Below are 23,581 nucleotides of genomic sequence, written 5' to 3'. Positions count from 1 at the left end.
TCACATCAGTGACATTGGATGGTGAAGGCTGATGAGAAAACCTTCAAACTTTTCTCCAAGCCACACCTTGTCCTGTTCATTGTTGCTGAATGAAAATTCTGGAGCTCCTAACTAACAGCGCTGCAGGAATACTTTCACCACACGAACTGTAGCATTTTAGGAAGAAGGCCTATATCAATTTTCTTTGAGGAAAATGAGAAATGGGTCATAAATACCAGCCTTGCCAGCAACATTCACAATATAGAAATTAATCTAAAATTATGATCACTGTTCTATCCTGTCCTGGCAAAGCATACCTCATGCTTCCCTGCATAGGTACAGATGGTTTTCTTTGTGCGGTAAGGCGAAGGCTATTTGTTAGATGCTGACTCCACATCTTCAGCTATTCAGCCCAAAAAGCAGTGCAAATAATTACTTCTCTTATTTCCACAGTCTTGAGAAAGAGTCAATGGGTCATTATGTACAAGACAGTTCAGTGAATGCATATTATACTGTGGGTAAGCCACATTTGCAGTGAGTGCACGTCAGAGGTAGAGCTATATCAGAGATGGGTTCATCCTGCCAGGAACATGGGAAGGCAGGATTACTCCTACAATTCACAATACCACACATTAAAGACAATAAAAATAAATTTGAAAAGATTAACAAGAATGATTCTTACCCTTTCAGATAAATCTGGGTCACAACTTGAACAGGAAACGTCAAATAGATCTCCTCACTGCTGGAATTTCGTATGTTTTTACTGGAAAATTAAATTGATATCAAGTTACTGAAGGATAAGAGTAAGGAGCCAATGTTCTATGATAGAATTTGTTCCATTATCTGAACCTTGACAATAAATCACAATCTCTTCCTCACATTTTCTCATGACTACATGAATTAAAATCAATGCAGATAGAAGTGGAGGTGAAATGGGACTGATGACATTATGAGATAGACATTGAATAGCTATTTCAATGTGATGGTATAATGAAGAGAGCTGTTGGACGTGATGAGGCAGCGTTCTCAGTAAGAGTGAAGCCACAGTCTTTCATAGAACTCGAGGCTTTCCCCCATGGGATCTTCCTTCATTAATACATGATACATGATGGACTGCAGTACTTAGGAATGATTTGATTGTATTTGGGTCCAATATGTTTTTGTGTTAGAACATCAATGAGCTGCATATTTTGCATCTCAACTTTTCTGTTTTAGCTCATACACTATTATACTTGTAATTATTCTGATCATTGAGTGTGTATATTGTGTAATTAATTAATTTTTCTTTCAGTTATAAAAATCATGAGCCATACCCTTCTCTCAGAGCCAGCCTAATCCCTTACAAGATGAGTCTAATCTGCTCAGAATTTTTAGAAAACCGCGAATGAAAAATATGTTTTTCCCACTAAAATTAAGGAAAATATGTTCTAAAGGAGGTAGTAGTGTGAGGAATGTCCCTCAGACTCAATGATATTTGTGTTCTCTCCACCTCCACTCTCTATTTCACCACTGTTGGGCATTCTAACCTCAGCTCCTGAGATTTGTCTTCAGGTCACCGAGATTGAGGTAAGTGGCATGATATTCATTAGACTCAATACACAAACTTCCTGTGGAAGGCTGACAGGAGGTTAAAGGAGCTCATATGTTAAATGTCAGTGAGGCCCTAGGCCCAATTTCCACCTCAATAATTTAAACATGACCTGAACAAAACCTATCACAGACAAAGGATAAAATTTCTGCTTTTGTATTTACTTGTCTCAGAGATAGATCCAAACGCCCTTTTTTAGTTTTATGACAGCCTGGTAGCATTAGTCATAGACCTTGAAAGACTCATGCATTCCAACATCCAGGATATTCCCCCTTTTTAGCAATTTTGAATATCAAACCTTGCTTGATATTCTTTGTAACTTATTTATTTCACCCACAGTTCCTCATCACCATACATTATTTGCCAGTAATTGTAGACAAATTGAGGGTGATATGGTAACTCAGTGGTTATTACTGCTGCCTCATAGCACCAGGGACCCAGGTTTGATTCCAGCTTCAGGTGAGTGTCTATGTGGAGTTTGTACATTCTTTCTGTGTCTGCATGGGTTTCCTCTGGGTGCTCTGGTTTCCCTCCACAGTCCATAGATGTGCAGGTTAGGTGGATTGCCCAGAGTATTCAAGGATGTGCAGACTAGTGGATTGGCTATGGAAAGTGCAGGGTTACAAGGATAAGGTAGAGTGGGATGTTCTTCAGATGGGCTAAGTGGCCTGCTTCTACTCTGTAAGGATTCTATGACACATTTCCTCGAAATTGTCTCCTTTCTGAGTTAATTATATCATTTATACCTTTTTAAAAATGTTCTCCTATTGTATCTACATCTGTCTGCAACCTGATTTTCCCCCCCAAATCATTGATGAAGATGATGAGGTTCAACAAGCCCAGAATGATCTTGTACTACTTCTCTGATGCTAGGCCCCTGAGGCAAACTCCTTCCCAAAACCGTTAATGACAGCTCGCTATTTATCAGAATACAATTTCATATCCAGCTTCAAATCTGCCCAACAATCCCACAGGATTCATCTCTTTGAAAAACCTGGCCAACAGAGTTTTCAAAATTAAGATATTCAAATAACTGCACAGAGGCTAGTATCCCATCATTAAATCACCCTTTGTTTACATGTGTATTGTACATGGGCTGAGACCAGCCAACTCAAAGCCAGTCCCTAGACTGAGGAGACCTTCTGAATCTCCTGTTTATATCAGTCAGGCAGGGCTCCCTGATTGGCCCAGGGTTAACAGCCACGATCAAGAATCTCACAGTCAATGAGATCCACTTGGCCCTGGTTCTAATCACTACAGATATGCAATGGCAACCAGCCTCTTACATCCTCATCTCACCCATTCCTCACCTCAGGAAGTTACCCTTATCTTTCAAACTTGTAATCAATCCACAAATAAACACTCTTAACACTTTCTGACAGTTAAGTCTCATTCCTGAGCTCATGGTCCAATCAAAGATCTTGGAAGAACTTTCACCTCCCAAATCAGTGGCAATCTTTTCCCAGATTGGATCTCTCCAATGGTGGGGCATTATTCCATTTTGTCCTCTTTTATGCTTCAACACAGAAGACCACTCCATCATTATTTAATGTTTCACCTCCATTCCCTATTCTGTAGCTAACTGGGTCTGGCTTCTCCTCATTTCACATTGACCTAGCCAAGTATTATCAGTTTGTCTTCACCCTCATCCTCACCTATGTGCTTCAATTCTGTGGCATCATCTCAAACTATAGCGTCAGCTTTCTCTCTATATACAAATACACTCAGACTTTCTGGCAGCGAGTAGAGAGAAAAAAACATCAACACTCACTCTCATTCTTTCACTGAAACAGAGAGCAACTCCTGAAATTCACACATTCACGGTGAAAAGAGGAAATTCAGGAGTTCCTGTCATGATTAATGTTGAGGCTCATCCAGTTTTCAATCAATTGGAAATCACTGAACTGATGAAAATTTTACACTATTAGTTACACAGAAGAAACCTTTGAATAACTGACATCTTATTGAAAATTTTATGGTTTCATAATTACTACTTATCAGCATCACTGGCCCTGCAATTTAATTTTATATTTGTGAAATATCAAATTTCTCCAATAATTAAAAATTAGACATTTAAGGTTTTTTTTATACAACTAAAGAATTTCTTTGTGGTATTTCAACTTCTACTTTGACTGTGTGCATACCCAATTATTTATTTCACTCCATATAAAATATTATATTTAAAAAAGTGCATCTTCTTTTCTGGTTTGTTGTCTGTGAGGATTATTCTGTTTAAAGACATTGTTGTTTCTGGACATTGGGAGATCCCCTGGACTTGGTCTCAGATTTAAACGTCAAAACAGGGGAAACCAATGCCACCAAGATTTCCAGATGTTTATGGGCATCTTTCTTTGTGTCCAGAGTATGCATCGTCAATTCATTGACCACAGACACCAAGCCATTGCATGTTATTGTACTCAATGAGGTGACTTTGTTCAAGGTGAAGTTTCCCATCAATCCTTGCAAGGGGCTGACTGGGTTGTACAAATGTACCGTCAATCTGAGAAGTTTTTACCTCATCAAATATTGTTCAACTTCTCACATACAGGATACCGTCTTCACACTTACAGGACATATTTCTGACCAGTCCTATCCTCAGCAACCCCATCTGCTGCTGCCTCCTGTTCTATCACAAGGCAACAGAAGGCATGACAAATCTTTCCCTATCTGTTAAGAGTTATTTAGAATCATTGAATCCCTACAGTTTGGAAGCAGGCTATTCAGCCCATCCTGTCCACACCGCTGCTCTGACAAGCATTTCTACCCAGACCCTCTCCCCCTTCGCTATCCCTGTAACCCTCTATTTCACATGGCTGATCCACCTAGCCTGCATATCTTTGGACTGTGGGAGGAAATTGGAGTACCCAGAGGAAACCCATGCAGACACTGGGAGAACTTGCAAACTCTACACAGATAGTCACCTGAGGCTGGAATAGAACCTGGGATCCTGATATTGTGAGGCAGCAGTGTTAACTACTGTGCTGCACCCACTTACTGCGTGGTTGGATGCACCACCTTCTCACCACTGGCCAAGCTTTCCCGAGACATTATTTTCTTGCCTGGAGAACACTTTTATAAAGATTGGCCAGCGTGGGCTGCTTTGTGGCCTTCATAGATATTTGTCATGGGGCTTTGATCAGGTTTCATGTTTTAGCCCATTCACTGTGAGGCACTGTAATATTTACCTTTTAATCTGCATGCTGAGCGTGATATTCTCCACCTGGTCCAAGTTGTGAACCATGAAATGGAACATTGCCGATATCTAAGGAGAAGCAAATTAAACAAAGCTTTTCCATTGTCTTCGTCATTGGTGCAGTAAAGTGACTAGCTGTGTACTTATCAAAAAGTGAAGCAGCAATTACTAATCAATACACAACAAAGCAAATATTCCAGGTCTGGATTAATATATTAAAGTAACAAGTCAGAATTTATTTTCTACAGCCAGCGTTCTGGCCCTTTGAGCAGTTGATTTGTCATTATAATATGAAGCATGAGGTGAGCTGGTTAACAGTGAGGTCATGAGGACATGTGGGATTAATGTCTAATGTGCACCTGATGAGCATAATCTGTAGCATTCTCTCACAAGAATTAACTGACCTTCAGAAGATGTACCGAAAAGGTTGATTAAAATGTATGCTTCCTGTCAAACCTCAGTAAGCAGCCAATCATGAGGTGGATGATTCAGTGTCAAACACACTGCCTCATGAGTAACATAGTTCAGGAAGGTCTAGGGTCAGACCCTGGTTTCCTCTGAGAGAGTGCTTTGTGGGTTGGGTGGAAATGTCCCTGTTCCAATCAGGAGAAGCAAGTGACAAGAAACAACCCTGGGGTTTTATTTAGCTTATTCTTGAGATGTGGATGCCATTGGCATGTATTGCTCAGCCATAGTTGGCCTTGAAAAGATGCCAGTGGGCTGCTTTGTTGAAGAGCTGTAGTCCGATTGGTATCTAGTGAATTGTCCTAGAAGCAGTATGTGTGAGCAGCAGTCATCAGCTGTGATGTACATCCCTTTCCCCTCACCTCTTCTGATCTGAAACTCCCACAGTCTCTTAGCTGTCATGCCAGATATAGGCGGGAGGATGCCAGTACTATGGCAGCATGATGACTCAATGGTTAGCATCAGGGACCCAGGTTCAATTCCAGCCTTGTGTGACCGTCTGTGTGGAGCTTGCATATTCTCACTGTGTCTCTGTGGGTCTCCTCTGGGTGCTCTGGTTTCCTCCCACATCACAAAGATGTGCAGATTAGGTGAATTAGCCATGTTAAATTGCCAATAGTCTTCAAGGACTTGTAGGTTAGGGGCATTAGACAGGGGAAATGAAAAGCAGTAGGGTCGGAGCATGGGTCTGGGTGGGTTACTCTTTGGAGAGTTGGTATGGACTTGTTGGGCCAAATGGCCTATTTCCACACAGTAGGGATTCAATGATTCTCCTGTGGAACCCAACCCCAGAAAAAGTAAAGGAAAAACAATTAGGGTAAATATTGGGTAAATTATACATCCATGTATTGCTACATCATACATCGTCTCTTGAATTCACCCCTTAGTTGTAGCAGTACTTTGTTACACTGTGATCTGTAAATACCGTCATTTAGATATTCTTTGGATCTCACCTGTGCACCACTTTTCATAGGATTACCGAGGTCACAGATCAAAGTTTTTGTGGCATTTTCCGCCTGCACGTTACAGCTCAGCTTTGTGGTGCCCTTAAAGAAAAACATGTATAAACTTATGAAAACAGCAAGAAAATATAACCTGTCAACATCAAAGAAAAAAAAGTCCAAAATTGTATTGTACAGGAATTGTACGATCATAAATGTGAGATTCCAAGTGGGTGAGCCCTAGAATAGCACCGTCCCTTGGCTGAGATCAAAGAAAAGGTGGATCAAACTTGGAGCCTTGTATAGTTATATCCCACAGTGAGGGTGCCCTGAACTGATTTTCAAGTTGTCCTGAGTGATGTGTAAAAGAGGTCACTTTAACATTGTGTTTTGTATAGATCAAACGTGTTTTCCAGCAGGATTTAAACTAACCTAATGATAGGGGCCTTTCAAATCATAGAATTCCTACAGTGCAGAAGCAGGCCATTCAGCACATTGAGTTCATACTGACCCTCTGAAGAGGATCCCACTAGACCTATTTCTCCTAATCTAATCCTGTAACCCTTTATTCCCCATGGCTAATCCACCTAACCCACACAACCCTGGGAACTGTGGGCAATTTAGCATAGCGAATCCACCTAACCTGCACATCTTTGAACTGTGAGAGGAAACCAGAGCACATGGAAGAAACCCACGCAGACACGGGGAGAATATGCAAACTCCACCCAATCACCTGAGAGTAAATTGAACCTGGGCCCCTGGCACTGTGAGGCAACAGTGTTTACCACTCAGCCACCATGCTACCCTCCATTCATCCACAATTACTGGAAAGTAATGTGTAGTGGGAAGGAACTATGGGTTAAATAAACAAGTTACACATTAATAGAGGATTAGTAGAGGACCCTGAGGTCAGCACAATCAGGGCCAGGTCAAAGAAGGGTCTAACTTTTACTTAACTTGAAAACAAATCTCTCTTCCACATTAACTCCAAAGTAGCAGCAGCAGCAGCAGTGTGTGAGCTGGCGGTGCTCTGAGGACATGAGCCGGCCACTTTCACATGATAAGGACTTTTGAGCAGTGTGGCTTCCCTCTGCAAGCAGGAAGATGATCTCATTCAGGGCACAACTAGTTCCCAAGGACTCCATGTTTTTCAAATTACTGACAGGAAGGTCAACAGACCCAAAACCGTCAGAGGTCGGTTGCTGCTTCTATTCTCTGCTACTTTTACTTTGATTTGAACAGGAGTAGCTCAATGGCACATGTAGTGTATTGAAAGATTGTGTCATCTTGCTTTCCCAAATGGTGAGGTGTCAATAAGTTTACTTCAGTGATGGTAGTTTGTGGATGACCATACATTAGTTGTACTCAGTGCAATACACAATGGCAAAATGGCGACAATGCTGGAGTAGATTTCTATTTCATGTTTAATTTAAGAAATTAAGAACTGAAGAACATTGTTCCATGTTTTTGAAATTCCTAAAGTTGGTTTTGAGGAATATTGGGCAATTTGAAAGATTGCTCTGTCTGTACATTGTACTCAGGTACACAATGAGTCAGCGTGCAAAGTATTTAAAAGTAAAGAATATATATGGGCACAATGAAGGAATTCATACCTAACAAATTAAGCTGGTGTCACTATGACAAAAGTTATACATTTGATCAAAAGTGAGTAAAGTTGGAAATGAGGATAAAGCAAATGATGGGGTCAAATGTCTTTGAGGTGTTCTCCAACCTATGCTACCTGCAGAACCGAGTACTCTGGAATATACCCCATTCTGGTTGTGGAGACTTTGGAGAAGATTTGTAGTTCAGGTTGTGGACCAGGTTGTTGGTTTGCTCACTGAGCTGGTGGGTTTGTTTTGAGATGTTTCTTCACCGTGTTAGGTAACACCATTAATGAGCCTCTGGTGAAGCATTGGTGCTCTGTCCCACTTGCTATTTAAGTATCTTGGTTTATTGTGTTGAGTGATATCATTTCCTGTCCTGATTCTGAGAATTCTGGTAATTCTATTCTGCACTCTTTCCAATGTGTTCACTCCTTCTTTTCACTCCTTCTCTTCCTTCCTTGTTTATTTTAGTTTTTTATTCACTTGTAGGATGTGGATGTCACTGGCTGGGCCAAAATGTCTTGGTCCATTTCTCGTTGGCCTTGTGAAGGTGGTGGTGAGCTGCCTCTTAGGGTATTGTCTATATTCCTATATTTCATCCTCCCAGTTGTTCCTATAAATGTACACAATACTCCAGTTGATTTCAATAAGTGTCTTATACAAATTCAGCATCATCTCCTTGGTCTTGTACTATATACCAGTATTGATAAAGGCCAAGATACTGTTTGCTTTATTTACTGCTGTCGCCATCTTCCATGACCTGTTCACATTTGTACATAGGTCCCTCTGTTCCTGTAACCTTTTTAGAATTGGATTCCTTTTATTTATATTCTCTTTTAATGATTTTCTATCAAAGTGCATCACCTCACACTTCTCTACACCTATCCATCCACTTCACCAACTTGTCTATATCCTTTTGAAACACTAGTTAGAATAATCGGAAATATGCAGAAAGGAGAAAAGAAATAAGTGAATCCTTACATCATTCCTGGTCAAATTATAATATTTTGTTCAATATATACTGCCGTTAAACACGTTTTTACGTGTAACTTTGGCAGTATCAGTTATGTGTGCTTGGTTGTGACTCTAGTAAATTCAGTATGCAATCCAACCAAGGTCTTGGGGAGTGTTGCTGAATAAAGAGACCTTGAATGCAGGTTCATAGCTCCTTGAAAAGTGGAGTTGCAGGTAGATAGGATAGTGAAGAAGGTGTTTGGTATGCTTTCGTTTATTGGTCAGAGCATTGAGTGTAGGAGTTAGGAGGTCATGTTGCAGCTGTACAGGACATTGGTTTGGCTGTTTTTGGAATATTGTGTGCAATTCTGATCTCCCTGTTACAGGAAGAATGTTGTGAAACTTGAAAGGGTTCAGAAAAGATTTACAAGGATGTTGCCAGAGTTGGAGGGTTTGCGCTTTAGGGAGAGGTTGAATAGGCTGGAGCTGTTTACTCTGGTAGAGTCGGAGGCTAAGAGGTGACCCTATAGAGGTTTAGATTATATTAGATTACATACAGTGTGGAAACAGGCCCTTTGGCCCAACAAGTCCACAACAACAACCGAAGCGCACCCACCCAGACCCATTCCCCTACATTTACCCCTGCACCTAACACTACGGGCAATTTAGCATGGCCAATTCACCTAACCTGCACATTTTTGGACTGTGGGAGGAAACCCACACAGGCATGGAGAGAATGTGCAAACTTCACACAGTCAGTCGCCCGAGGCAGGAATTGAACCCAGGCCTCTGGCGCTATAAGGCAGTAGTGCTAACCACTGTGTCACCATGCTGCCCAAAATGATGAGATAGGGTAAATAGACAAGATCTTTTCCCTAGGTGGAGGCGTCCATAACTAGAGGACATAGATTTAGGGAGAGAGGGGAGAGATTTAAAAGGGACCTAAGGGGCAACTTTGTCACACAGAGAGTGGTGCATATATGGAATGAGCTGCCAGAGGAAGTGGTGGAGGCTAGTACAAATACAGTATTTAAAAGGCATCTGGATGGCTACATGAATAGGGAGGGTTTAGAGGGATACCGGCCAAGTGCTGGAAAATGGTACTAGGTTAGGTTAGCAAAGGTGAAAAAAAAACAATATTTGGAATTATATACAAGCTTCCAACAGTGGTCAGGAGTTGGGGCACAAGATATACCAGGAGATAGAAGAGACGTGTAGGAAAGGCAAAGTGATCATGGGGGATTTCAATATGCAGGTAGACTGGGAAAATCAGCTTGGTAGTGGACTGCGGAAAAGGAATTTCTGGAATTTTCCACAAGATGGCTTTTTGGAGTAGTTTGTGGTGGAGCCCACTAGGGAACAGGCAATACTGGATTTTGTCTTGTGCAATGAGGCAGACTTGATAAGGTTCCTTATGGTGATGGAGCCTTTATGAGACAGTGATCATAATATGACTGAATTTACTCTGCAATTTGAGAGGGAGAAGATAGAATCAAAGGGAATGGTATTACAGCTGAATAAAGGCAACTACAGAGGCACTAGGGAGGAGCTGGGTAGAATTCACTTGGAGAGGAGTCTAACATAAAAACAGTGGAATAGTAATGGCAGGAGTTTCTGGGAGTAATTCAGGAAACACAGCAGAGATTCATCTTGAGGAAGAAGAAGCATGGTACGGGGAGGATGAGGCAACATGGCTGACAAGGGACACCAAGGATAGCATGAAAGCAAAAGAGAAAGCATATAATATGGTGAAGGGAAGTGGGAAACCAGAGGATCGTGAGCTTACGAAGACCAACAGAGGACAATTAAAAAAAGAAGTAAGGAGGAAAAAGATTAAATGTGAGGGTAACTAATATACAGAAAGACTGTAAGAGTTTCTTTAGATATAGGAATGACAAAAGAGAGGCAAAGGTGACACTAGGCTGATGGAAAATAACGCTGGAGAGATAGTAGGGGGAACAAGGAAATGGCTGAGGAACTGAATAATTACTTTGAGTCAGTCTTCATGGTGAAAGACAGGGATAATATCCCAAAAACCCAAGAGAGTGAGGGGGCAGAGCTACCAAGTTGATTTTCCCAGTCCACCTGCATATTGAAATCCCCCATGATTGCTATAGCTTTGTGTTTCCTACACATCGCCATGGAGAAGGTGCTAAAAAAACTGAATGGCCTGAAGGTGGATAAATCATCTGGATCAGATGGACTACACCCCAGAGTTCTAAGGGAGATAGGTAAAGAGATAGCAGAGGCGTTAGTGATCTTCAGAGTCTTCACAAATCTTCACAAACCTTGCAAAGATTAGATTAGATTAGATTAGATTAGATTACTTACAGTGTGGAAACAGGCCCTTCGGCCCAACAAGTCCACACCGCCCCGCCGAAGCGCAACCCACCCATACCCCTACATCTACCCCTTACCTAACACTACGGGGCAATTTAGCATGGCCAATTCACCTGACCTGCACATCTTTGGATCTTCAGAATGTTCAATGGCCTGTCACAGTTGAAAATGGATATCTCACCTTGCATCTGATTAAATACCCCAAATGCAATTTTCAAAAAATAGCAGCAGCTGCTTGCATTTAAAAAGCAGCTGTAACATAATAAAATGACTTATAGCACTTTACAGGGACTTAAGCAGAAAGCAAAAATTACACTGAGCCACAGAAAGAATATCAGGACAGGAGACCAAAAGTATGGTCACAGAGTGAGGTACAACTTCACAACAGAGTGAACAGAATGGGTGGCACAGTGGCTCAGTGGTTAGCACTGCTACCTCACAGCACCAGGATCCTGGGTTCAATTCCAGCAACTGTCTGTATGAAGTTTGCATGTTCTCCCTGTGTCTGTGTGGGCTTTCTCCCACAGTCCAAAGCTTTGTGGGTCAGGTGAATTGGCCAAGCTAAATTACTCAGGGATGTGTGGGGTAGGTGCATTAGTCAGGGGAAATGTGGGGTAATGGGTCTGGGTGGGTGATCTTCAGAGGGGTGATGTGAACTTGTTGGGCAGAAGGGCCTGTTTCCTTGCTGTAGGAATTCTAACTTGATGAAGGAGAGAGAGACAGCAAGGTTTATGGGTAGAATTCCAATTCCCCCAGAAAAATCACAAAGCATCCTAAAATACATTTTACAAAGCAAGAAGACTGTGATAAACCTCTGATTTGTCTCACGAGATGTTTATTAATGGCAATTGGATTGTGTGACCTTGAACAGATCAAGTGAATAGAAATTAATCTTAATCGTTGAAGAATATGGTGCAGATTCGGTCCTCTCACTTTAAATCAATGCAACCTTTAATGTACCTCATTCAATGCCAATGAACAGAGAAGGATAATGTTTGACAACCATTTCACAACATTGATCCTGCAAGGGTTTCATGTGGTTTAACTTAACTGAAGGTTAGTGAATTTACCCTGCACAATATAGATATCAATCAACAAAACTAATCATACCTTACTGTTCTGCACAACTTTGTTGAAGTCTACTTGTGGAAGGATGGGAATGTGAAGTTCTGTTTCATAGGCTCCTTCTCCATTATTGACTGCAGTGATAGTCACAGTGAGTGGATTTGGGTCTCCAACAATCAAGTGGGTCTTATCTCTGAAATCATTGGGAAAAGAAACTGTGTTATGGGTGACACTGGTTCCCTCATCCATGAGAAACCTAAAAATCTCAAGCTCAATCCTGTCCACTCATGCCTCCTTCCAAACAGGAGGCAACAGATAGCAGATCAGAAACAGAAATGCTTGCTGGGCTTTGCAGCTCCTCCAATCAAGTGTTGCTATGACCAATGACAGTGCCATCAATGCCACCCTGGCTGAGATCAGGTCACATGGCACAGAGTAGAATTATGTCAGCTGGAATGACCTTTCTGTGTGTAATGCAGAACCACATCACGTGTGGAACCAGACTATCTGAGCCATCTTAACTATTCGCACTGGAGTGGACTATTTCTGACAGGCTGAAAGGGTAAGATAGATCAAATCATTTAGGCTCCTCTGAGTGTTAACCCAGGGCTCTGGGAGAGACCAATGAGCAGGCCATTTAACTCTATGAAGGTAAAATCAATGACTGCAGATGCTGAAAACCAAATACTGGATTAGTGGTGCTGGAAGAGCACAGCAGTTCAGGCAGCATCCAACGAGCAGCGAAATTGACGTTTCGGGCAAAAGCCCTTCATCAGGAATGTTCTCCCTGTGTCTGTGTGGGCTTTCTCCCACAGTCCAAAGCTTTGTGGGTCAGGTGAATTGGCCAAGCTAAATTGCTCAGGGATGTGTGTGGTAGGTGCATTAGTCAGGGGAAATGTGGGGTAATGGGTCTGGGTGGGTGATCTTCAGAGGGGTGATGTGAACTTGTTGGGCAGAAGGGCCATTTAACTCTATACCCACTGCAGGATGTAACATGACTGTGAGATGCACACAAGTCAGAGAAAATTAAAATGAAAGGGCTAAGTCATAGATTCCCTCCAGTGCAGATACAGGCCATTCAGTCCATCAAGTCTGCATTGACCGTCCAAACAGCATCCCCACCCGGACCCATCCCTCAACCCCATTCCTGTTACTCTGACTTTATGCTGGCTAACCCACCTAACCTGCAAACCCCTGGACACTATGGGCAATTTAGCATGGCCAATCCACCCAAACTGCACATCTTTGGAGTGTGGGAGGAAACTGGATCCCCCAGAGGAAACCCACATAGACACGGGGAGAATGTGCAACTCCACACAGACAGTGGTCTGATGGTGGAATCAAACTTGGGTTCCTGGTGGTGAGGCAACACTGCTAATTACTGCGCCACCCTAAGGTAGCCATAGTCTAACCAGATCGGGAGGCTGTTCTGTCATTGGACAGAGATAGAATCAATGAAGAATCATAGAATTCCTACAGTGTGGAAGCAGGTCATTTGCCCCATCAAGTCCACATTGACCTTCCAACAAAATGCAACAAGGTCAGCCAGGTGGACCTCACAGAATGTGAGTTCTCCGATTGGGGCTGTTAATCTGGTTGAATCAGGGAGCCCTGGCTGACAGGATAAAAACAGGAATCTTAGACATCCTGTTCACTCTGAGGGAACTGGATCAGTGTCAAGGTCTCTCACACTTAAATGAAAGGTGACTTGGTGACAGGATACCGGCCTCTGTGGAGTTATCTCAGGTTCAGCACTGTCATAAAGGAGTAAGGGGAGGTAGGGAAGCAGAAAGAGGGTTGGGGAGGAATTTGTAGAGCATAAGACATACTCAACTGAGGGGACAAGCCACTGGACATGGCACAAAGAAAATGCTCACAATATGTTTCATATTTGTTTACTTTAAAAGCACAGCCTGTTTATACATGAGCACGTTGCATTTCTTCAGAAACACATTCAAGTCCCTTTCAAAACAACGATTATAGAAGACCACAAAGAAATTTTGCTCAGTCTTAATTAAAATCTTCCCACATGATCCTTATTATACACTGTAAGCCTCAACCCCATTCATAAAAGTTTGATCAAAGATTCCTTGACAAGGCAGACTTTTCTGGTCAGTAATTATTTATTTCTTTAGGGAAGGAGATTATTTATGAATATTCTCAGTAAGGATGAGTACAAACCGAAACATGAAACAGACTTACACTGTTGCATTTAATTTGAGATCTGGGATGCATATTCCATCATTTCCACAGTCCAGAAGAATGCGAGTCTACAATAGTGAGAGAGAACTATTATGGTCAATTTTCATTTCTTTTCCTGATTTTTGACTTTTATGATTAGAATCGTGAGGCAATTTGGCAAAAAAAAAGGACAGTGGATGGAGACAAGGTTTAATCATCCGTGCGAAGAACAATAAATATAAAAAAAAAGCTCATTATCAGATTGATTAATGCATGTATTGCAAGGCAGATTTAACCAGTGGCAAAATAGCTATGGTAACTACTACAAAGATACAGTTATAAGTTGTTCAAGACTAGGAACAAATATCTTAGTGTATAACACTTCCAAGAGACAACCAGAATAGCAAAAGAGAAGCTGTAAAAGGATTACATAAGGACAGTCATAAGAAATGACCTTGCAACAGAAAGTCAAGAAGTAAACTTACTGAAGGTTAGTGAAACCAAGGGTCAGAAACTGTTGGTGAGAATCATTTACAGTGCTCCTTAAAAGTAGTTGTACAATTGAATAAAGCATGAAGCAAGAAATGCTTGGAGATTAGAATAAAGGAGTTGTGATATTCATGGGGGTCCTTTAATCTACATTTAGACTGGACTATCCAAATGGGCAAAAGGATTCTGGAAGATTAATTTATTGAATGCTGTGATAGCTGGATTTTTGACCTGACAGACAATCAAGAGATCCAGGAAGAGGACCAGCAAATATTGTAATAAATGATGGAGCAGGGGACTCAATCCCCAACAACTTACATTTTCCTGAAAGGGTCTTCTCAGTTTGCAGTCTTGGATTTCTCATCTTGAATCAGCAACTAGCCCTCAGGGCGTCAGCTGACTCGAATGTGGTGGTGGGGTGGGAAAAACATGGATATTCTTGGACCTATTTTCTTAGTGAGCAATGTATTTATCCATTGAGTGACAAGATGCATTGTTGTAAGTTGCGAACCAGGTTTTCAATAAGTCAGAACTGGGACACACTGAAAAGTCTTGGTAAGGAAGGGGGTTCTATAATGCTTGAGATGGTGGGTAACCGATGGCAGGAGTCTGTACAAGGGGCAGCTGAAGGTGGGAGATGAGTGATAGGATCTCCTGAAATAGGTCCGGCTAGAATTGGCAATGCCATTCCTTGGACCATTTTCAAAGTCATCATCAAAACTTGAGCCACTGCTGCCAAAAAAAAACGTAGTGACAATTCCCTGGGAGATGTCAAGAGGCAGGAACAGAAGTCTGCACGTAGTGGCGCTTGTGGTGCAGTGGTAGTGTCCCTACCTTTGAGTTAGGAGGCCTGCGTTCAAGTCCCATCTGCGCCTGAGGTGCATAATAATATCTCTGAACAGGTTGATTAGAAAATATCCGCTGTGTGCAGTCCATAGGGATGTGAAAATGTTGTAGAGGAGGAAGGAAAATTTCACAGATTCCTCCGGCTCAGTTCATATTTAATGAACGGTGAAATGTGGGCTTTTTGAACAAGGAGATTACTTCGACGTTTACTGAAAAATCAGGATGTCTGGTCACCCTATCCTCCAGTAAGTTTTGCAACAATTACGTTCTGCCACTTTACCTTTTTAGTCACCCAGGTTTGACTGTGGGGACTCAGCACTGGCTTCAGTTTGCCAGAACCCAGCTGTTGCTCCTCCGACAGACTGCAGTTCACAGTGACAACAATCGGACTCAGCTTGTCTTTAAACTCCGTTTCTTGCTGTGAAAGACAAGGACGATAAGTTCACTTATCTGGCCCAGGAATTCATGGTGTTTTAGATTAGATTAGATTAGATTAGATTACTTACAGTGTGGAAAGAGGCCCTTCGGCCCAACAAGTCCACACCGCCCCGCCGAAGCGCAACCCACCCTTACCCCTACATCTACCCCTTACCTAATACTACGGACAATTTAGCATGGCCAATTCACCTGACCTGCACATCTTTTTGGAGTGTGGGAGGAAACCGGAGCACCCGGAGGAAACCCACGCAGACACGGGGAGAATGTGCAAACTCCACACAGAGAATTGCCTGAGGCGGGAATTGAACCTTTGAGGTCCCAGTCTCCAGCAGATAATCAGATTACTGGTGCCTCGGAGATTGAAGAGGGAACAATATGATCATTCATGAACTGGTGGATTCACAGTAACATCTTGAGGGGCAGTTGAGCAGGTTTTAGCATTGTAACATAACCTGCACATTACATCACATGAACTCTAACTCCCTCTTCCAGTCAAACTACCTTTGATCACCTCCAACAATATGTCTCCGCACTAATAAACTGAAAAGGTCAAAGATGGTCGGCATGGACAAGCTGGGCCAAATGACCTCCTTCTGTGTTGTATTAGTTCTATGCTTCTGTGTCTTTGGTAGTGCAGGAAACTGATCTCTAATTCCTAGAGGTTTTTGGACAAATCAACCCTACAACTTACAGCACCATGCTATTTGTGGCACAGGACAATTCCCCCAAACTGCAAGATCCCGATACGAGGGTGGGCAAATTATTGGAGAGGATTCTGAGATATAGGATTTATGATTATTAGGAAAATCATAGTTTGATTAGAGGTAATTAGCATGGCTTTGTGAGGGGCAAGTCATGCCTCACAAGTCTTATCGAGTTATTTGAGGATGTGACAAAACACATTAATGAAGATAGAGCAGTGGATGTGGTGTGAATGGATTTTAGCAAGGCACTTGATAAGGTTCCCCATGGGAGACTCATTCAGAAAGTAATGAGGCATGGGATACAGGGAAATTTGACTGTCTGGATACAGAATTGGCTGGCCCATAGAAGACAGAGGGCGGCAGTTGATGGAAAATATTCAAGCCTGGAGCTTGGTGACCAGTGGTGTTTCACTGGGATCTGTTCTGGGACCTCTGCTCTTTGTGAATTTTAAAAATGACTTGGATGAGGAAGTGGAAAGGTGAGTTAGTAAGTTTGCAGATGACAGGAAGGTTGGTGGCGTGGTGAATAGTGTGGAGGGCTGTTGTAGATTGCAACGGGGCATTGACATGATGCAGAACTGGGCCGAGCAGTGGCAGATTGAGTTCAACATGGAAAAGTGTGAAGTGATTTATTTTGGAAGGTCAAGTTTGAAGGCAGATTACAGGATTAAAGGCAGGATTCTTGGTAGTGTGGAGGAACAGAGGGATTTTGGGGTATACATCCATAGATCCCCCAAATTTGTCACCCAAGTTGATAGGGTTGTTAAGAAAGCGTATGGTGTGTTGGCTTTCATTAGCAGGGTGATCAAGTTTAAGAGACATGATGTTATGCTGCAGCTCTATAAAGCCCTGGTTAGACCACACTTGGAATACTGTGTTCAGTTCTGGTTGTCCAATTATAGGTAGGTCGTGCAAGCTTTAGTGAGGGTGCAGAGGAGACTTACCAGGATGCTGCTTGGACTGGAGGACATGTCTTATGTTGAGGTTGAGGGAGCTCGGGATTTTCTGATTGGAGCGAAGAAGGATGAGAGGTGACTTGATACAGGTGTACAAGATGTTGAGAGGCAGAGATAGAGTGGATAGCCAGAGACTTTTTCCCAGGGTGGAAATGTCTATCACAAGAGGGCAAATTTTAAAGGTGACTGGGGGAAGGTTTAAGGGAGATGTCAGAGGTCGGTTCTTTACACAAAGAGTGCTGGGTGCATGAAATGTACTGCCAGCAGTGATAGTAGAGTCAGATACATTCGGGACATTTAAGTGACTCTTGGATAGGCATATGGAAAATAGTAAAATGTAGGTTAATTTGATCTCAGAGTAGGTTCAAATGTCAGCACAACATTGAGGACTGAAGGGCCAGTAATATGCTGTACTGCTCTATGTTTTTGTTCTGTGTTCTTTGTGTGGTGGATGCAAGGAGATGTATCCATAAGACCATAAGACACAGGAGTGGAAGTAAAGCGATTCGGCCCATCAAGTCTACTCTGCCATTTAATCATGGCTGATGGGCATTTCAACTCCACTTACCCGCACTCTCCCTGTAGCCCTTAATTCCTTGTGAAATCAAGAATTTATCAATCTCTGCCTTGAAGACATTTAACCTCCCAACCTCCACTACACTCAGTGGCAATGAATTCCACAGGCCCACCATTCTCTGACTGAAGAACTGTCTCCTCATTTCCATTCTAAATTGACCCCCACTAATTGTAAGGCTGTGCCCATGGTTCCTAGTCTCCCTGCCTAACAGAAACAACTTCCCAGCGTCCACCCTTTCTAAGCCAAGATTATCTTGTAAGCTTCTATTACATCTCCCCTCAACCATCTAAACTCTAATGAATACAATCCCAGGATCCTCAGATGTTCATCGTATGATAGGCCTACCATTCCAGGGATCATCCGTGTGAATCTCCGCTAGACACGCTCCAGTGTCAGTATGTTCTTCCTGAGGTGTGGGACCCAAAATTGGACACTGTATTCTAAATGCGGCCCATTTATAGCACTATAAAGTCTCAGTAGCATATCATTGCTTTGATAGTCCAACCTTCTTGAGATAAATGACAACATTACATTCGCTTTCTTAATCATGGACTCAACTTGCAATTAATCTTTAGAGAATCCTGGACTAGCACTCCCAGATCCATTTGTACTTTGGCCTTATGGATTTTTTCACCGTTTAGAAAATAGTCCTTGCCTGTTTTGTTTTTTCTATAGTGCAAGACATCACATTTGCTCATGTTGAATTTCATCAGCCATTTCCTGGACCACTCTCCTAAAATGTCTAAATTTTTCTGCAGCCTTCCCACCCCTTCAGTACTACCTGCCTGCCCACCTAACTTCATCTCATCAGCAAACTTCACCAGAATTCCCTCAGTCCCTTTATTTATATAGTGAACAGCTGCAGCCCCAACACTGCACCCTGTGGGATGCCACTTATCACTAGCTGCCATTCCAAAAAAGAACCTTTTAGCCCAACTCTCTGCCTTCTGTCAGACAGCCAATCCTCAATCCATACCAGTAGCTCACCTCAAACATGAGGGCCCTCACCTTGCTCAGCAGCATCCCGTGAGCCACCTTATCAAAAGCCTTTTGGAAGTCTAAGTAGATAACATTCACTGGGTTTCCCTGATCTAACCTACTTGTTACACCTTCAGAGAATTCTAACAGGTTTGTCAAGCACAACCTCCTCTTACTAAATCCATGCTGACTTGTCCTAATCCGACCCTGCACTTCCACGTATTTAGAAATCTCATTCTTAATGATGTATTCTAGAATTTTACCAACAACCGCCGTTAGGCTAATCGGCCTATAATTTTCCATCTTTTGTCTTGATCCTTTCTTGAACAAGGGGGTTACAAATTTGATTTTCCATTTATCTGGGACATTCTCTGACTCCGGTGTCTTTTGAAAGATCATAACCAACGCCTCCACTGTTTCCTCAGCCACCTCCCTCAGAACTCTAGGATGTAATCCACCAGGACCAGGAGATTTATTAATTTTTAGACCTTTTAGCTTTTCTAGCACATTCTGTTTTGTAATGGCTACCATACTCAACTCTGTCCCCTAACTCTCCTTAATTCTTGGGATATTACTCATGTCCCTTATCTCCCAGCACTAGCCTTCCTGCATCTATTTGGAGTGGTCCAATGTCTACTTTTGCATCACGTTTGTTTCTTATGTATTGAAAGGAACTTTTACTATCATTTCTAATATTACTGGCTAGCTTACCTTTATATTTGATTCTCTCCCTCCTTATTTCTCTCTTTGTCCTCCTCTGTTTGTTTTTGTAGCCTTCCCAATCTTCTGATTTCCCAGTGCTCTTGGCACTTTATAGGCTCTTTTATTTGTTTGACACATTTCCTAACTTCCTTTGTCAGCCATAGCTGTCTAATCACCCCCGGATAATTTTTCTTTTCTTTGGGATGAACCCCTGTCTGTGGCCTCAAATACACCCAGAAACTCCTGCTATTGTTGCTCTGCGGTCTTCCCCACTAGGCTCTGCTTCCAGTCGATTTTCGCCAATTTCTCTCTCGTGCCCCTGTAATTACCTTTATTTAACCATTACATCTGACTTTGTCTTCTCTCTTTCAAACTGCGGACTGAACTCTACCATATTATGATTGCCACCTCCTAAGTGTTCCCTTATTTTAAGATTTTTTATAAAGTCTGGCTCATTAGATAGTACTAAGTCCAGAATAGCCTGCTCCCTTGTGGGCTCCATCATAAGCTGTTCCAAAAAGCCATCCTGTTAGCATTCCATGAAGTCTTTTTCTTTGGATCCACTGGCAACATTATTCACCCAGTTCACCTGCATATTGAAGTCCCCATGATCACCGTGAACTTGTCTTTCTGACATGTCCTATCTATATCCCGGTACATCTTGTGCCCCTGGTCCTGACCACTGCTGGGAGGTCTGTACATAACTCCCATTATGGTTTTCTTTGCATTTGTGGTTCCTCAACTCCACCCACACAGACTCCACATCATCTAACCTTATGTCATTCAATGCCATAGATTTAATTTCATTCTTAACTAACAAGGCAACCCACCCCCTCTGCCCACCTCCCTGACTTTTCAATGAGTTGTAAATCCTTGGATGTTTAACTGCCAGTCCTGAACCCCCTGCAACCATGTCTCTGTGATGCCTACCACATCATAATCACTCACGAATATTTGTGCCGTTAATTCATCCACTTTGTTGCTAATATTATGAGCATTCAGGTAAAGTGCCTTAATACTAATTTTCTTATTCTCATGATTTCCAACATCTCTCCTAATATGTCCTAAGTTATCCTTCCTTCTTGCTTCATTCCCATCTGCCTTGAACTTAAACCCTGCACACATGCTAACCTGTCGCTTATCTTTCTACCTGACTCCATCTCCCTGTCACTTTCCCTTTCCCTTCCCCCCCGACTCACAAGTTTAAAGTCCTAATGACTACCCTATTTATCCTTTTCACTAGAACACTGGTTCCAGATGGTTCAGGTGGAGACCCTCCCACGTGTACAGATCCCCCCTCAGTTCTAAAACTGATGCCAATGTCCTATGAAATGGAATCCATCTTTCCCACACCAATCTCTTAGCCATGTGTTTACATCTCTAATTTTCTTATCCCTATGCCAATTAGCCCATGGCTTGGGCAGTAATCCGGAGATTATGACCCTTGAGGACCTGTTCTTCAATTTTCTTCCTAGTGCTTGATAATCCCCAAACAGGTCCTCCACCCTAGCCTTGCCTATGTTATTGGTGCCAAGGTGGTCCACAACAACTGGATCTTCCCCCTTCCGCTCAAGTCAAACCACATCTGGATTTTGTGGCAGTCAGTGTGCGATATTCTGAGTTACAAATATCTAGCAGCGCATCACATTGACAAACGTGGGGAGATACATGTGTAAGGTAGGTGTGAGATTAGGGGGCCAGCTGGTTTAAGGGTGCCAGTTAAGTAGGCTATCAAGTAACTCAAAAGCCAGGTAGGCAGGGTGCCATGTAACTAGGATGCCAGTTGGGTCACACGCTTCTGGAATAGTGAGCAGCCTGGATAGAGTGGAGATGGAGAAGACTTTTCCAAAAGTAGTAGAGACTAGGACCCGAGGGGGCAAGCTCAGAGTGAAGGCCGAATGCTTTAGAACTGCAATGAGGAGGATGTGGAACTCTTTGCCACAGAGGGCTGTGGAGGCCAAGTCTTTGAGGTGATTTAAGACAGAAATAGATAGATTCTTCATTGGTAAGGGGTCAAGAGAGAATGCAGAAGAATGGGATCAAGAAACTTATCAGACATAACCAATTGGCAGAGCACACCTAATCGGCTGAATGGCCTAATATTGCTCCTATATCTTGATATCTTATGGTCTAGGGGTTGGATGCTTGGAAAATACGTTGCCAGGTAAATGATAGAGCAGTTGAGGTGAGGGAGGGTGAGTCTGTCAGGGTTACTGTGTTGTCAGGGTTGGCGGGGGTGTTGGGGTGAGCAGAGGATGATGGTGAGGTCCGTGGTGGGGGAAGTGGGGTTTGTTGGGGCTTGTGGGCAATGGGGTCAATAGGAAGTTTGTCAGAACCAGTAGGTTGTGGATGTCAGGACCGGTGTTGGTAGGGGGAGGTGAATGTATGTGTGTGTGGAGGTGGTGAGGTGGACTCATGTTGAGTTCAAGGGGTCTTGGTTGAGGGTCAGAATTGTCAAGGATACTGAGTGTGCAAGGGTTTGAAGAAAGTAAGGTTGCGGGGCAAGGGTACAGGGGACATGTGCTAGATTGTTGGGACATGCTAATAATTATCCAAGAGTTAGACTAAATTTCTAAATGTAGGAGCAAATTACTGTAGCTGCTGGAATCTGTGCTATAAACATTAAATGCTGGAGATACAGTGGGTCAGGCAGCATCCATCGAGACAGAGAAAGTTAATATTTTGAGTCGAGATGACTCTTCACCAGAGCTAGAGAGAAGTGTGGAGGGGACAGAATTTATGCAATAGTTTGGGGATGGGGGTATTGGGTGTAGAGTGCTGGTGCAGGCAAGATGTTGACAGTTTAGATTAAGTGATCAGAATGTGAGAATGGCAGACTCAAAAGGACAGACACTAGGCTGGGGGGAGGGGAGAGAGGACATGATAACAAGCATAAAACAGAAAGGGAAGAAATGGTTCACAATTTGAAGGTGTTGAACTCAATATTAAGTCCAGAAGGCTGTAAAATGTCTAGTCTGAAGATGAGATGCTATTCCTCCAGTTTGCGCTGTGATTCACTGGAACACTGTAGCATGCCGAAGACAGACAGGTGGGTGGGCGTGCGATCAGGACACTGCGTTAAAATGACCTGCTACAGGAAGGTCAGAGTCATGCTTGCATATAGACTGGAGTTGTTCTGCAAAGCAGTTACTCAGTCTGCGTTTGGTTTCTCCAAAGTAGAGTAGGCCACATTGGGTGCAGTGAATACAATACACAATCGGAAGAGGTACAGGTGAAATGCTGCTTCACCTGGAAAGGCTGTTTAGGCCCTTGGATAGTGAGCAGGGAGGAAGTGAAGAGGCAGGTGTTGCACCTTCTGCAGTTACATGGGAAGGTGCCATGGAGAAGGGAGAGGTGTTGGTGGTTGTGAAATGGCCTCAGGTGCCCCAGAGGGAATGATCCCTGTGAAATGCAGAGGGGGGAATGAGGGGAAGATGTGTTTGGTGATGGTGTTCTGCTGGAGTTGTCTGAAATGGGGGAGAATGATCCTTTGGATGCAAAGGCTGGTGGGATGGAAAGTGAGGACTAGGAGGATGCAATTATGCTGTTGTGAGTGATGGGACGGGGCAGGGGCAGAA

The 23,581-nt window shown here is 42.8% G+C and overlaps 1 protein-coding gene across 1 annotated transcript in view; it reads right to left on the bottom strand.

The window, feature by feature from the left end:
• Window positions 1–23,581, bottom strand: part of LOC140465885 (integrin alpha-8-like) — a 153,622-nt gene that overhangs the window by 29,410 nt on the left and 100,631 nt on the right. Inside the window, exons 18-23 of the mRNA XM_072561780.1 lie at window positions 15,929–16,066; window positions 14,335–14,402; window positions 12,178–12,325; window positions 6,179–6,271; window positions 4,753–4,829; window positions 662–742 (exon numbers count right to left, since the gene is read on the bottom strand). Of these exons, the coding sequence (XP_072417881.1) occupies window positions 662–742; window positions 4,753–4,829; window positions 6,179–6,271; window positions 12,178–12,325; window positions 14,335–14,402; window positions 15,929–16,066 (605 nt within the window). The remainder of the gene's footprint in view (window positions 1–661; window positions 743–4,752; window positions 4,830–6,178; window positions 6,272–12,177; window positions 12,326–14,334; window positions 14,403–15,928; window positions 16,067–23,581) is intronic.

The sequence above is a fragment of the Chiloscyllium punctatum genome, chromosome 42, assembly GCF_047496795.1.
Source record: "Chiloscyllium punctatum isolate Juve2018m chromosome 42, sChiPun1.3, whole genome shotgun sequence".
Classification (NCBI taxonomy): domain Eukaryota; kingdom Metazoa; phylum Chordata; class Chondrichthyes; order Orectolobiformes; family Hemiscylliidae; genus Chiloscyllium; species Chiloscyllium punctatum.
Note: the sequence above shows the minus strand (reverse complement) of the source record. Positions and strands in the feature narration are given on the sequence as shown.